The sequence below is a fragment of the Somniosus microcephalus genome, chromosome 13 (assembly GCF_052327205.1).
Source record: "Somniosus microcephalus isolate GS21.2 chromosome 13, FLI_Smic_1.0, whole genome shotgun sequence".
NCBI classification, from domain to species: Eukaryota; Metazoa; Chordata; class Chondrichthyes; order Squaliformes; family Somniosidae; genus Somniosus; species Somniosus microcephalus.
Window position 1 is genome coordinate 156,957,961 of NC_140999.1, and position 13,577 is coordinate 156,971,537.

Sequence of the window (13,577 nt, forward strand, 5' to 3'; positions counted from 1 at the left end):
GAGTCCTTAGACAGGCTTCTCCGGCCCCTGCCCGACCTGCTGCTCCGCCTCAACCTGGGCCCTGTGGCTGTGGCAAGGCTGGGGGCAGGCTCATGAGGGCGACAATGCGTGTCGGCAGATGCCCTTGGGGGTCGGCCTAGGCGAGGCCCGGCCCGGGAGGGGCCGGCTGGTGACTGCTGCAGCTGTGGCTGGCCAGCATCAGTCTCAGCAGCAGCTCGCCGCACCTTGGCTGGGGGAGTGGCAGTGTCGGCTGCACCAATGGGGGCAAGCTGGCTGATGGCAGGCGCGCGCTGTTCGCCAGAGACACTGGCACTCGGCCGGGCTGGCAGTGCAGCAAGCGCAGCAAGCTGGTGGAGGCCAGACCGCTGTGCTGCAGCAGGGCGGCGGGTGCCCTGGCGATGCTTCCGCGCCACAGCGAGTGTGGCAGAAGTGAGTGCCTGAACTGCCCTGGTATGTGCCCGCATCAGCTCTGCCAGTGTCTGGACGGCACCACTCATGTACTCGCGACTCGCGTCCTGCGCTGCCGCGAGTTGCTGGACACCCCTGTCGTGCGCTGCCGCGAGTTGTTCGACCCCCCTGGCCTGTGATTTGCCGAAAGCGACCACACTATGAGCCAGGGACTCAGTGGCCTGAGGCATCTGTTGCACAACCCCCATGAACTCCTGGTGGCGCCGCTCCGACGCCGCCGACATCTCATCGAGGAGGCGCACCTCCTGGGCGAGGACCGTCTCCGGACTGGAGGGCGGACTCTCCCTCTGGGGAGAAGGCTGCCGAGCTGTCCGACCCTTCCCACGTGCGTCGACCCCACTGGGCCCAGGAACTTCCCTCCCCTGCAACACCTCCCCCCTCTGGGGAGAAGGCCGCCGTGCTGCCCGACCCTTCCCGCGTGCATCAACACCACTGGGCCCAGGAACTGCCCTCCCCTGCAACACTTCCCCCTGGCTCTCCTGCAGGCCAGACGTCTCCCCTCCATTGCCATCCCCTGGCGCGGATGAGGGTTCCCCCGATGTGCCGCCTTCCTCCTGGTCCTCGTCGTCCTCCTCCTCCAAGGGCCTGGCACTCTGAGCTTGAGGGACCACCTCCTCCTCACCAGCTGAAAGCAGGAAGGCACAAGAGTAGCTTTAGAGTGAGGACAGGGCGTCAGCGAGGGAGGCCTGAGTGGTGGCATTATGCGCATTTGTCGGACAGTGGGAAAGGATGTAGATCTGAAGCGCAAGGGCAACGAGAGAGGTCCAACCGGTCATGTCCTTACCAGTGGGTCCCAGTACAGGGTCCGCATCTCCGATGGCAACAGGGCCAGTCACCCGGCCACGCATGAGTCGAGCCACGCTCTCCTCCAGCTCACTGAGCGCCTGGTACTCGGGACGGCCTCCACCGGTGACAGACTGGCTCCTCAAATTCCGCGCCAGCTTGGCCTGCAAGAGAAAGGACGGCCTGTAAGTACAGTGTGGTGCCCTGTTGCTGTGTGCACTGCCTCCCATGGTGGAATAGCTTGGCCAGTGTGGTGCCCTGTTGCTGTGTGCACTGCCTCCCATGGTGGAATAGCTTGGCCAGTGTGATGCCCTGTTGCTGTGTGCACTGCCTCCCATGGTGGAATAGCTTGGCCAGTGTGGTGCCCTGTTGCTGTGTGCACTGCCTCCCATGGTGGAATAGCTTGGCCAGTGTGGTGCCCTGTTGCTGTGTGCACTGCCTCCCATGGTCGAATAGCTTGGCCAGTGTGGTGCCCTGTTGCTGTGTGCACTGCCTCCCATGGTCGAATAGCTTGGCCAGTGTGTTAAGTGCAGAAAGTGCTATTGATGATCATGCCAGTGCCATAGCTGCGGGAGGAGGGTTGCCCATTAGGCCTTTGAGGTCCCTTTGCCCATAATGTGAGGTGCACATGCAAGGATGAGGAGGACACTGGAAAGGGTACTCACCTTCACCAACCGAGTGAGGTCGTTGTACTTCTTCCGGCATTGGTCCGCACTCCTGGGGACATCGCAGGTGGATGACACCCTGCGGGCGATTTTCTTCCAGGCTTTCCTGTACTGCCTCCTGGGAGCCTTCTTGCCACTGTCCGGGCACAAGATCTCTCTTTTGTTTTCCACACCATCAACCAGCACCCTCAGAGCATGCTCTGAGAAGCGCTGCGCTCGTTCACGGGCCCTCTCCATGGCTTCAGGCGCTATTTTGGCCCACCAGCAGTGTTGAGGCCTAGCTGCAGGGCTCCACTATGCAGGACGTGGCAGCAGTCAAAGTCGACCCTTCCCCCTTTAAGAGCTGGCCGGCGTCAGGGTGTCTGCTGTCAATCAAAACATGCCCGCACCTGCGCTGCGCCCGGCCTCGGCGTTATCAGGCCGCATCTCCGGCTTAGCGCCTGAAGATAGCATTGCAACGCCAGTTTCAGCGCTCGCCCAAACTCTTGGCCAAATCTACTGAATTTCGGCGAAGTGGCCTACACTTTCCGGCGGGCGCTAACTTTAGCGAACGCCCGACTTTAGCGCCCCAAAAGTGTCCAGACTGAATTTCTAGGCCCAGATCTTTATAATTCACTGCAATTACTGTTCAGTTGGCAACAGCCGAGAATGGCCAGTGAAAAATTAACATTTACCAGTAGCTTTTCAAATAGTACAGAATCTTGATCAATCTGTTAGCTGATGTAATCATGTTTTTATTTGGGTTTGTTTTCCATGCTGTCAAGTAATCAGCTGGAGCAATGGCCACGGAACTCATGCCTCAGGTTGACAGACGTGGTTCCCGAGCTGTGTGAATCCCGTGGCCATGCAGGGAAATTTAAAAAGATGGGGAAAAAGGCACTTAAGTGTCTGTAAAGTACCTCATAATGATTTCAATTGGGTCCCCCGCCGCTGCAGGTCGGGTCGGCTCCACGCTGACAGATGCACCTGTGGGAAAGGCGTGTGGGAGCAAGTTGACATCAGGTTCCCGACCCGCTGTTGAAAAAACTTTCCCACCCGACCCGCCACCGATCGTGCCCACTACCACCACGGAAAATTCAGCCCAATACCTTCAGGACAGGAGCGAGGAAAAACTTGGGGAGAGTTTTAATAGTGTTGGGAAATGTAACATTTGCATCTAGTGACTGGATTGAGACCATCTAAAACAACTTCAAGAAGAACTTTTACTGATTATTAGAGGGAGACTTTCATCAGATTTGTCTGAGCTTTATTTGAACCTCAGTCCCAGAAGTGAAATTTCCATATTCAAGTTCACTGTGCAACTCAACTTCAGCAATGTATTCTTAATCTGTTGTGAGCACATATTTCCAGCACTTCCTGTAAAAGTGGCAATGTTGTAAAAGCATTTATATATGAATATTTTAACTCTTCATTTCTTGCTTTTGGTCACCTGTCAACATTTTTCAGCATGTTTCATTGATGAATTTGGAGTTATGAACAAATCAATGAGAAAAAAAAAGAAGTGTTCCAAGAACATGGGGAATTTTCTTGTCATTACCACAGAGGACATCAGCAATATCAGTCAATCAGCAGTTCACAGATTGTTTTCACCGGGCAAATCATTTCATCGTATTCCTCAATGGATAACCAGTATCAGAATGTGAGGGCTGTGTATTTTTTTGCATGGCAGGATTCTTCAAAGCCCATTCTTCAAAGAGCTTTATTGGAGATTGTGGGGCTGGTGTATGGGGGAGGGGCAGGGGGTTGATGGTGTGTAGAAGTCACTCCATGACAGTATAGGACAGGCTGAATGCACCAGCTGGACTTTTTGTATTCATGTGTTCATATGCATCCATGTGGCCTTACAGGCGCTCGCACACCATTTTATTGTCTTCGTGAACTGCAAGGCTTTCACCCCATCAACATGCAGGTTATCTGTGATCATCAAAGTAGCATCATGCAAGTGAATACCTATTTCTCTGCAGCAGTTAAGCCAATTCACCATGTTGAGATTACTTAAAGAAGAAGGCAGATGGCCAGGATGGAGACGAAGGCTACCAGCTTCATTACTGGCTCATGACATAATTGAGACAACCATGAAAGCAGCTGAGTAGATACAACGTGGACCGTTTTCGAACATACTGCAGACATAATGTAGCACCACTTCAGATGCCTGGATAGGTCAGGCAGTGCAGCCTTGTCAAGATCTCCAAGATGATTGAAAATGGAGGAGGAGGAGGAGCATTTGAAGCCAAAAGCAGAGCAAGATGAAGACAAGAAGCCAGAGTTGTTATGATCTGGAATGCATTGCCTGAAAGGGTGGTGGAAGCAGATTCAATTGTGACTTTCAAAAGGGAATTGGATAAATACTTGTAAAGCTAAAATTTGCTGGGCTATGGGGAAAGATCAGGAGAGTGGAACTAATTGGATAGCTCTTTCAAAGAGTCAGCATTGGCAAGATGGATTGAATGGCCTCCTTCTGGGCTGTCTGAGTCCATGATTCTATGGAGACAGATTTCCAAGTACTGCCAATAAGTGCAAATAACCTCAAGGAGGAATTTGCAAATACAATGGGGGAGAAATTGAGTCGCGCCCCCTTTGGGGCGCTAACTTCGCTGGGACGCTACTTTTAGCACCCCGGAATAATTAGCACCCCCATGGCCGAAATTGAGTGATAGCGCCCCAAGAGGGAAGCAGGTCACTACTGGAAGCACCCCGCCTCCATCTGCGGCACATCGCGCTGCGGTATTGCAGGCCTTCCTCCCCTTCTTAAAGGGGAGGGGCCTTGCACAGTGCGACCCAGGCCCAGCGGGGATCGGAGTGCCGGTAAAACAGCCCGGCACTCAAGAGAAGTGCCAGGCTCATGGAGCGCAGCTGGCACTCCGCGGGGGTGGGGGGGGGTGGTGGGTCAGGAGGCCGGGGACGGGAGCAGAGGCAGGTGCTGGCAGGCGGCCAGCAACAAAATGGCCGCCCGGCACCTTGCCTTTAAATAGCACTGCCCCAGCCACAGGTAGGCCCCCCTGACCCTGTCGTCTGGCAGTAAGTCAGGGGGTGCTACCAAAGATCACGGCCGGGGCGCGAGTGGGGCTCTGTGCACGGCAATGATGTCATTGCCGATGGCGCAGCGCCTCGGGGCGCTAACGGTTAGCACCGCTGCTAACCTCCTGCTGAATTTCACGGGAGGCGCTGGCGGTGCCGCGCCCGGGCGCTAGTTGCTTCGCGCCCCATTAGCGCCCTCTTAGCTAACGGGAGGTGCAAAGCAACCCAATTTTTTCCCCAATGGCCTTATCAGCAGAAAAGGTTCAAGCATTAAAATAAAGAAATAAAGGATCTGTACCAGAAAGGTTACAATCAGGAAATTGCTTTGAAACACAACACTTACAGTAACAGCCAAAGGAATAATGAGCAGAGCTACCTCATCCCATAGGCGTCCTGTAGAAATAGTTCCTAGAGGTACTTGAATTGGATTGCATGGTGGCATTAATGATAAAAAGGCCCTGCCACAATCTCTCCTGATGTAGTCCAGTAGTTTATATCAATTCTTCTTTAAAAAAATCTGCAAGGCAGCAAAAACAAAGGCAGGTATGATTGCAGAATAATGCAGTTTCCACATGTACAGACCTGTCAGTGGAACTGAGGTGCTAAGGATTAGAATATATAACATAAAATATGATACACTACCCCACTTATCTTAAGATTTTGCTTCCATTGTTTTCCTATCATTTTTTCCAATAGAAATGCTCCTCTAAGTAAACAGGATTCAGTGGAAAATAAAAGGGCTGTAGGGCATCTGTTTTCTTGACAAAAGATAGAAGCATTCAGAACACAAATAGAAAGGTGCATACAGACCAGCTGAAGAAAATGGAGACACAGGCCGCAAATTTAATTGAGGAGGCGGGATGGGGTGGGACAACTGGTTTCCGGGTTCTGGTCCCGCTCCCAGCTGCATCTGCTCTGCAGACATGATTTTACCTTGATTGGCCTTGTTAAGCCCGTCCTGCGGGCTTACCGGCCAATTAACAGGAAGCGGGTCTGATGATGTCATTTGATGATGCGTCATCAGCCGGTTTCCTTAAAGGGACCATGTCCACATGGAGTTTGACAGTTGTTCTGTCAGCGTTTGACAGCATTGAGGTGCTGCAAACACTGACAATCACTGCACAAAGGTGAACGCTTGCGCCCAGACTCTCCAATGACTCCCTCCATATGCAGCACGCAGGGAGGTTCTCTTCCCTTCCAAGGGCAAAAGAGACCTCCCCAGGACAACAACTTACCTTGCACCTCCACCCAACCCTCTCTATCTACTTTATCATTTCCCATCTCACTAGCCACCCCTCACACTCACCCTCATCCTACTGCAAGCATACCAACTAACAACACACAAGGGTAGGCACTTGAGAGGTTTAGCCAATGTCCATGTGAAGTTTCTGGTAACGTGTTGTCATACAGTGAAATCTCTTTTTCAAAAAGTGCCCCTTATTGGACAGATCTGAGCGCACATTGAAAAGTGTCTTACTGAGTTCCAGTGATTGTTCAGTCATAATTTCCTCCCCCACCACAGCCCCCCTGCTATAGTGATGAGTGTGCATGAAATGGCTTGGACATTAAAGGGATGCTTCACAGTGTTGGTGTGGGATGGTGTCAACCTGGCGCATCATGTGGCAGCCAATGTTTACAGCGTCAAGTGAAGAAAATCTGGTGATGCCATCGCTGGCCTCCCGGCCAGCAATTTTGTCAGGGGCTGATGCCCTGTGTCCAGTGCAGCATCAGGTGATGGCAGAGAAGGTTGGTGATGAGGTTAGTGATGTTGGTGTTGGGGCTGATTGTGGAAGGATTCGGAGGATTAAGGTCTGATTGTTTCATTGGCTCCGATGTTGCTGCAATAGATGGCAGCTGCAGGTGAGATGACAGAAGTGATCTGTCACTGGTGAGAGAGGTTCTCCCAATGAGGTGGCACTGGATATAAAGTTGGATCTAAAAACTTGTAAACTAAAGAAATCTCTATACGTATTAAAAATGCAGTATCCAACATTTTCAGTGCTCTGAAACTCACCATCTGCAACATGGCATCCTTGACACCACTTCTGCAGCTATCAGCTTTTCACAAACATCAGAGCAGACTCAAAACACGCCAGGTTGAGCTGGCGTGTTCCACGAACAGCGGGTAACCAGTGGGGTTTCCTACCCACTGTCAATCTTTGCGATTTTGATAGCGGACTTGCCTCCAAACCTGCCACCTCAGTGCGATTAAATTCACGGCCACAGAATCTGAAAATAAAGAGCAAATGGATAACAACACATATATGTGTAAGGCTGATGTCCTGGCCAATATTTAACCCTCAAGCAACATCATTTAGAAAAACAGATCATCTGGTCATTTATCTCATTGCCATTTGTGAGACCTTGCTGTGTGCAAATTGGCTGCTGTGTTCCCTTGCATTACAACAGTGACTATACTTCAAAAATACTTAATTGGCTGCAATGGGCTTTGGGACGTCCTGAGGTTATGAAAGGTGCTAGATGTGCAAGTTCTTTCTTTTCTTTCTAAAGCTGTTTTAATTCTGTAGGCTGGATCTTTGAAGAGTCTTCTTCTAAACCAGCTCCACTGTGGGGTTCGCTATTCTATGCACGTGCAGAGTGGCTGTGACATATTTACCATTGCACCATGATGACACTATCAAAATGTGCTGTACTGCTGGAACAACGTTTTCCCTGTCCCCAGGAAGTGTGGCGGCAGTCAGGGAGACCCAGTTTAAAAAAAAGGTCTTTTGGGTCACTGCTATTTACATTTAAAAATAAATCTAGCAATCTTCCTGTTGTTGATCATTGTGTAAGGCCTGCGCCAAGGGAGCTCATACCTGAAGAGCAATATAACACTCATTGAAAAACCTGCAATATAACCGGCAAGAGTTAAAGAAAAGAAAATCATAGAATATTACTGCACATAAATACGGCATTTAGATCATCGGTTTTGTGCTAATTTTTTTTTAAGGTATGAGCTGCCTAGTCTAATCCCAATCTCTTGCTTGCTCCCCATACCCTATAATATTCCACTTTTTCAAACAACTGTTTAAACCCTATTTAAAATAATTTATCGATTCTGTTTCACCAATGGTTTGTGCTGGAGAATTCCACATTCTAACTAAAATCTGTTGTCATTTCCCAATGTAGCCATATCCTTATATTCTCCCCACTCACTTTTATTTTTCAGCATACTTTCTAACTATTCGTTTAACTCCTCTCACAAATACCCTCTGCATCCTCTCTGCAAGGGCATTGGTTCCAATTCATTTTAGATGAAGCTTATCCTATCTTAATAGTTTCCCAGTCTGTTTATGTTTAGAATAAATGTAATTGTGGTACAAGGTTTTTTCCTACAACGGACAGTCTAAGCTATATAATGGAGAAAACATCAGAAACCTGGGATTCAAACTGCATTAATAAGATTGTTCTCTCCCCCCCACCACCCCCCTTCCCTCTCCCTCTCTCCCTACAGTGCATCTAGTGTGCCAAATATTATACATGCAAAGAGTCTGTCAGATAGCTTGGCATGCAAAGTGCCGTAGGCAAAACAATCAAATTGATGAACAACTGAATGATACTGATTGGCTCAAATATCACTAACTGGGGAGGGATAAGCTACTACAAGCTCGACAAAATCAACCAAATTGCTCAACTTCTTCAAAGTTATTTTGGTGGCTATATTGTTTTCCAGCCCACTGAATTATGTACCCTCTAATAATTACATTTATAATATATAATAAATACATAAAAAATTATATAATTCAAAAAACTCCCTAAATTTGCCGATTTTATACAATGATTTCTTGCACTAACTATTCCGTGCACAGACCATCCATCATCTCTCTCAGGGGCCTGAGTTCTTCTCTATTCCCAAAGCTTCACTGCTATCTTCTTGCCATTATTTCCTGAACACAAACTCGGCGCCCCTAAATGCTTCATTTGGGGCCTCTGTGCCTTCTCAGGCTATCTGTGCTTTGCACATGTAGGATCCAGACTTGCCTTTCCTAATTCTATCTTCTTTTTGTGTTTTGTTTCCCTGCTCATGCTCAGCCTCATGATTTCATTGCTGCTTATTCCTGGGCTTTTGCTCTTTGTATATAATATAAATATTCACAGCTAAGCAACCCCATAGAAAATGAAGAGGGGAAAAAATGTTTCTGAATAGGAATCTAATGAGAAAAGCTTTTTTAAACAAAATTCCCCAATGTCCGTTGCCCCTGAAGTTGGATCGCATGCTTATAAACCTCATCTAGGGAAGGCATTAAAATACAAAGGCACACCATCCTTTGGCAATTGATTAATGGAATGCATTCAAAGTTACAGGACATGAAACAAACGGTCAGGTTGTTAATCCTATGAAAGCAGATGAAAATTGTAGCGCAGAATCAAGGGATTTAAAGAGAAGCTGTTTATCCTGCAGACAATTTGACAAACATGGAGCAAAGATCACCTGTGTCTGCAGAGTAGGGCAAATTTTGTCACTAAGGTCCACAGCCCTGTCAATATTGGATCATAAAGATAATGGGGAGAATGTTAACTCTTCCTGTTGGGCGGGAACAGAGTGGATGAGCAGTTAACATTGAACGGCTCCATTTCCTGCTCCGTTTCTGCCAATTTTCAATTTTAGCGCTGCTGGTTTTGGTGGCAGATGACTCAGGGGAAAGCCTTGTGCAAAAATGCTAATCACAGTCCTATTATGTCAACATGACCCTGATGACATTTTAACTGGGGCATGCGTGGGCAAGCAGCTTGGCAGCTGGTGGGAAGGAAGAAGAGGCCCTCCAGATAAACGCAGCTTTCCCTGCCAAAGACTTTCCTCAGCTTCTCTCATGAGACCCTCCCGTAACCCCCTCCCTGCCACTTACCAGTAATCCGGTGGGGAGCCCTCAGCTGTCCGATCTTCCACCTGTTGGCAGCCACTCTGACCCTCTGCGTTTCACATTCACCCTGCCCCTGCCCACCTGATACCCGCTCCGGGTTAAAATCAACCCGATCTGCCTACTAAATGTACATTGCTGCTCTTCACATCCAGCTTGCCCCAGTCCAAGGGTAGAGAACACAACCCAAGCTGATACTTCATTGCAATATTGAAGGAGAACTGTGTTGCTGGAGGTGCCATCTTTTGGATCAGATGTTAAATTGAGGCATTGTTTGCTGGTTCAGGTAGATGTTAAAAGTTCCTCGGCCCTGTTCCTGGGACTAGGGACAGGGTCACTGGCAAGGCTTGGAAGCTAAGCAGAGCCAGGCCTGGTTAGTACCTAGAGGGGTGACCATCAGGGATAGACCAGGTGCAGAAGGTCACGGAAGGAGCCCCGCGGAGGGGCGGTTGGTGAGCAGGCCTGGGTGTTGGGCTGAAGATTGTCGGACAGGAGGAATGGTGGAAATGGAATGGCGGCGCACACAGACGCAGTGGCTTTGCTTCTCCCAGGACGGTGCTATTTATGTTTAATGTTAATGTTATTGTACTGGACTCATGGGAGCTTGCAAGATCACATTTCGTTGTGCATTGTACAATGACAATAAAGTTGAATTATTATTATTTGAAGTTCTCCAAGATAGTGCTCCACATCCTGGCCAATATTTCTGCCTCAACCTACACTGTTGCATAATTTAGCTATACACATTCATCGCATTCATTGCTGAGTCTATAATGCCTTCTGAGTTTACCCATATAGCAATATTAATTCTGCCTTATAGTGCTTTGAGATGTTTATGGGAGATGCAAGGTGCTATGTAAATGTAAGTCTGCTCTTTCTATAAAGACAGCAGCTTCTCTGCTCCCATTCTTGATGAGTATGTGATTTCTGGGAATTAAATCATTTTCAGACAATACATTAGTGTTTCATGTGATGTCCTGGAATGAAAGCAGTGAGATTGGGCATTATATAAAAACAAATCAGCCAAGGCAAAACCAGAAGGAAATCAAGTGAGAAAAAGGAGAGAGTAAAAGTAAAACTGACGGGAAAATTAACGCATGTTTGGTACTGTAGTAAAACTTGCACCCTAAGGAACAAAGTTGAGAAAAAAAGATTACAAGCTGTTACCTCCAGGAATTTTGTTACAAACCTGACTTTACATCAGTGTCAGCTCATCACGTGAGGCAGGGGAGGCACTGCCTCACCTAGAACTGTCACAGATTTTCCTAAGCTAAACACTTTAACCAACGTTTTTTTATCAATAAAGTTTTATTAATAATAAACTATAAATGTAATAGAACATTTATTAATTGTTAAGTTTAAATCACAAGTTAATATATAATTATATAATATATTATAATATTATATACCATGATAACAAGATAGCTTGCCTAAAGAAGTGTGGAATTGTCTCTGCGTAGACGAGAATTTGTGGGATATTCGTTGTGTTAAAACGTTAAAATTGATGTAGGATACTATGTTATTCTTTCAAACTAAATGTGGGACAGTAGGGGATTTGAGATTGAATTTTGTCACATTAATTTATGTGGTCATGTATACCGTGTGCCTCACCTGTCAAAAAGGTTACCAGCCAGCATTGCTTTACAGCATAACTAATGCACATAGTACAGAAATATGGTAGAACTAGGGAGTTATTTGGACTGCACTAAGACAAGGTGGAGATTATTGGATGAATTTTTGAAGTCTTTGGAGCAGTGAATGAAATTATTGGTAAGTAAAAGGCATATTGACAAAACAGCCTCTAAGCTGCAGTGGATCGAGTTGTCAAAAGGATGACATAGCCATAACATGAATATAGTTGTTGAAAGATGTGAAGTTTGATTTAGTTTCCTAATTTTCATTATCTATACAGATATTAAAAGCGCTTATTGCAAAATAAAAAATATTATTAAGCGCATGTATCTGAATCTATCTGAAGATCATAAAATCCTCATAGAGAAGTGATAAATCTAATGAATTTGTAATCTAACTCCGTCACTGCTGCAGTATTTTAATATTGGATATATTATTCTCCAATGTTTTCCCATTTGTCTCCCTGCCTCATAGCACATATAGCAAAAAGAGCAGGTATCGACTCAGCATTACCTACAACAGGACGGTTGTGATCAGAAACTTGAGGCATGGGGAAGAGACCCCCATCTATCTGATTTGTGATGCTCCTGATTTTTAATCGCTTAAAAATTGGGAGTGCTGCAAATCAGGCATGCTGACCTCCACACCCAGTAGTCCGCAACCTGCCCAGTAAGGCTCTGCACCTGGAATGGGGTCATGCAAGATTTACCCCATTTATGTAGAATAATTTAAACCCTAAGGTCATTTATGTAGAATAATTTAGTGTGTTTCATTTTTTGTTGCAGATCGGATCCAGTGATGGGTACTGTAGTTTTCACACAAGTCCGACGTTCACAAGACACACCAAGCCTGTGGTACTGTGGACCCAGCAAGATGTTTGCAAATGGCTAAAGAAACACTGTCCCCACAATTATCTGACCTATGTGGAGGCTTTCTCACACCATGCTATAACAGGTACAGCCCAGGAACTGATCACAGGAGGAGACTGATTATTTTACAGGTTCCTTATTAGCATATTTTCTGAAATTAAGTCTTCAAGTTAAATACAGATTTGTAAACCTAGTTGCTCGTACAACCATATTTTCAGAGATATTTCAAAATTCTTACATGGTGTACTAACATTCTACCAAACTATACTTCTGGAAGGGAAGGAGCCAAACCAGCAACAGGGTGAGACTATTGTATTTATGGTGTCTATCAACATGCTATAACTTATCTGTGCATTGCAGTGCAGCCTAATGGCAAAAACTAGTTGTGGCCAATGTCCTTCCCTCACAGAGCAAACAATTAATCCAACAATCTCTAACAAAATTACAAAACACTCAGAAAATTTCCACAAACATTAGAGTTCAGAAAAATAGCTGTATGAAGAGAATACTTCATGGAAATGGAAATGGAACGGTATTTATGACCCAAGTGAATATGACATACTCATTCACATGATAAGCCTAGAAATTAATTTTTCGATACTTCCAAGCTGCATTGCTGATGTAGCACCAATGTTGCGGATTCAGTTCCTGGTTCATGCACAGCCCAGGAGTTCCTTCCTTTATAGTGGACATACTTTAGTTAGATCTGCCTTTGCACATTCCTCAATCCAGAGAACTTTTTTTTCTCATTTGCTGCCATGATCTATAGATGTGGGAAGTTACATTTACTCAAGTAGCCATCTCCTGCTATGCTTGCTGCACATTGACTTGGGTCCCCAAATTTGCCACCTGCCTCAGCTGTACCTCTTTCAGGAGCACATCGAGACACTTGTTGAAGCAGATAGTTCTACGCTTTGCTCTAGGGCACATAGACATCTCCAGAACAGTGTGGCAGAAATGCCTACCTGCTTGAAAAATGAACAATAACCTTTTAAGAACTGCGGCAGTTCCCATTTTCTGTCCACCTGCCACCATAGTGGGAAAGCTTTTCCATATCAGATGACCTCACCAAATCTGGTAGAAGTGCACGAGTAATGTAATCATACATTTTCTCTGCAATAAGGGAATCGGGCCTTTACTGTCACTCTAATGTGGCTGTGAAGCAGAAATCACTTTGACAGAGCTAAAGTTACAGTATAATACACCCTTCCTTTATGTCCTAAAACACTTAGGCCTAGAAATTCACTAGGGCCCCGCCAGCTGCCTAGCGCCCAAAAGTT

The 13,577-nt window shown here is 46.7% G+C and overlaps 1 protein-coding gene across 1 annotated transcript in view; it reads left to right on the top strand.

Moving 5' to 3' along the window:
• Positions 1-13,577, top strand: part of LOC147108699 (sterile alpha motif domain-containing protein 10-like) — a 147,149-nt gene that overhangs the window by 74,758 nt on the left and 58,814 nt on the right. Inside the window, exon 3 of the mRNA XM_086005428.1 lies at positions 12,214-12,382. Within this exon, the coding sequence (XP_085861554.1) occupies positions 12,214-12,382 (169 nt within the window). The remainder of the gene's footprint in view (positions 1-12,213; positions 12,383-13,577) is intronic.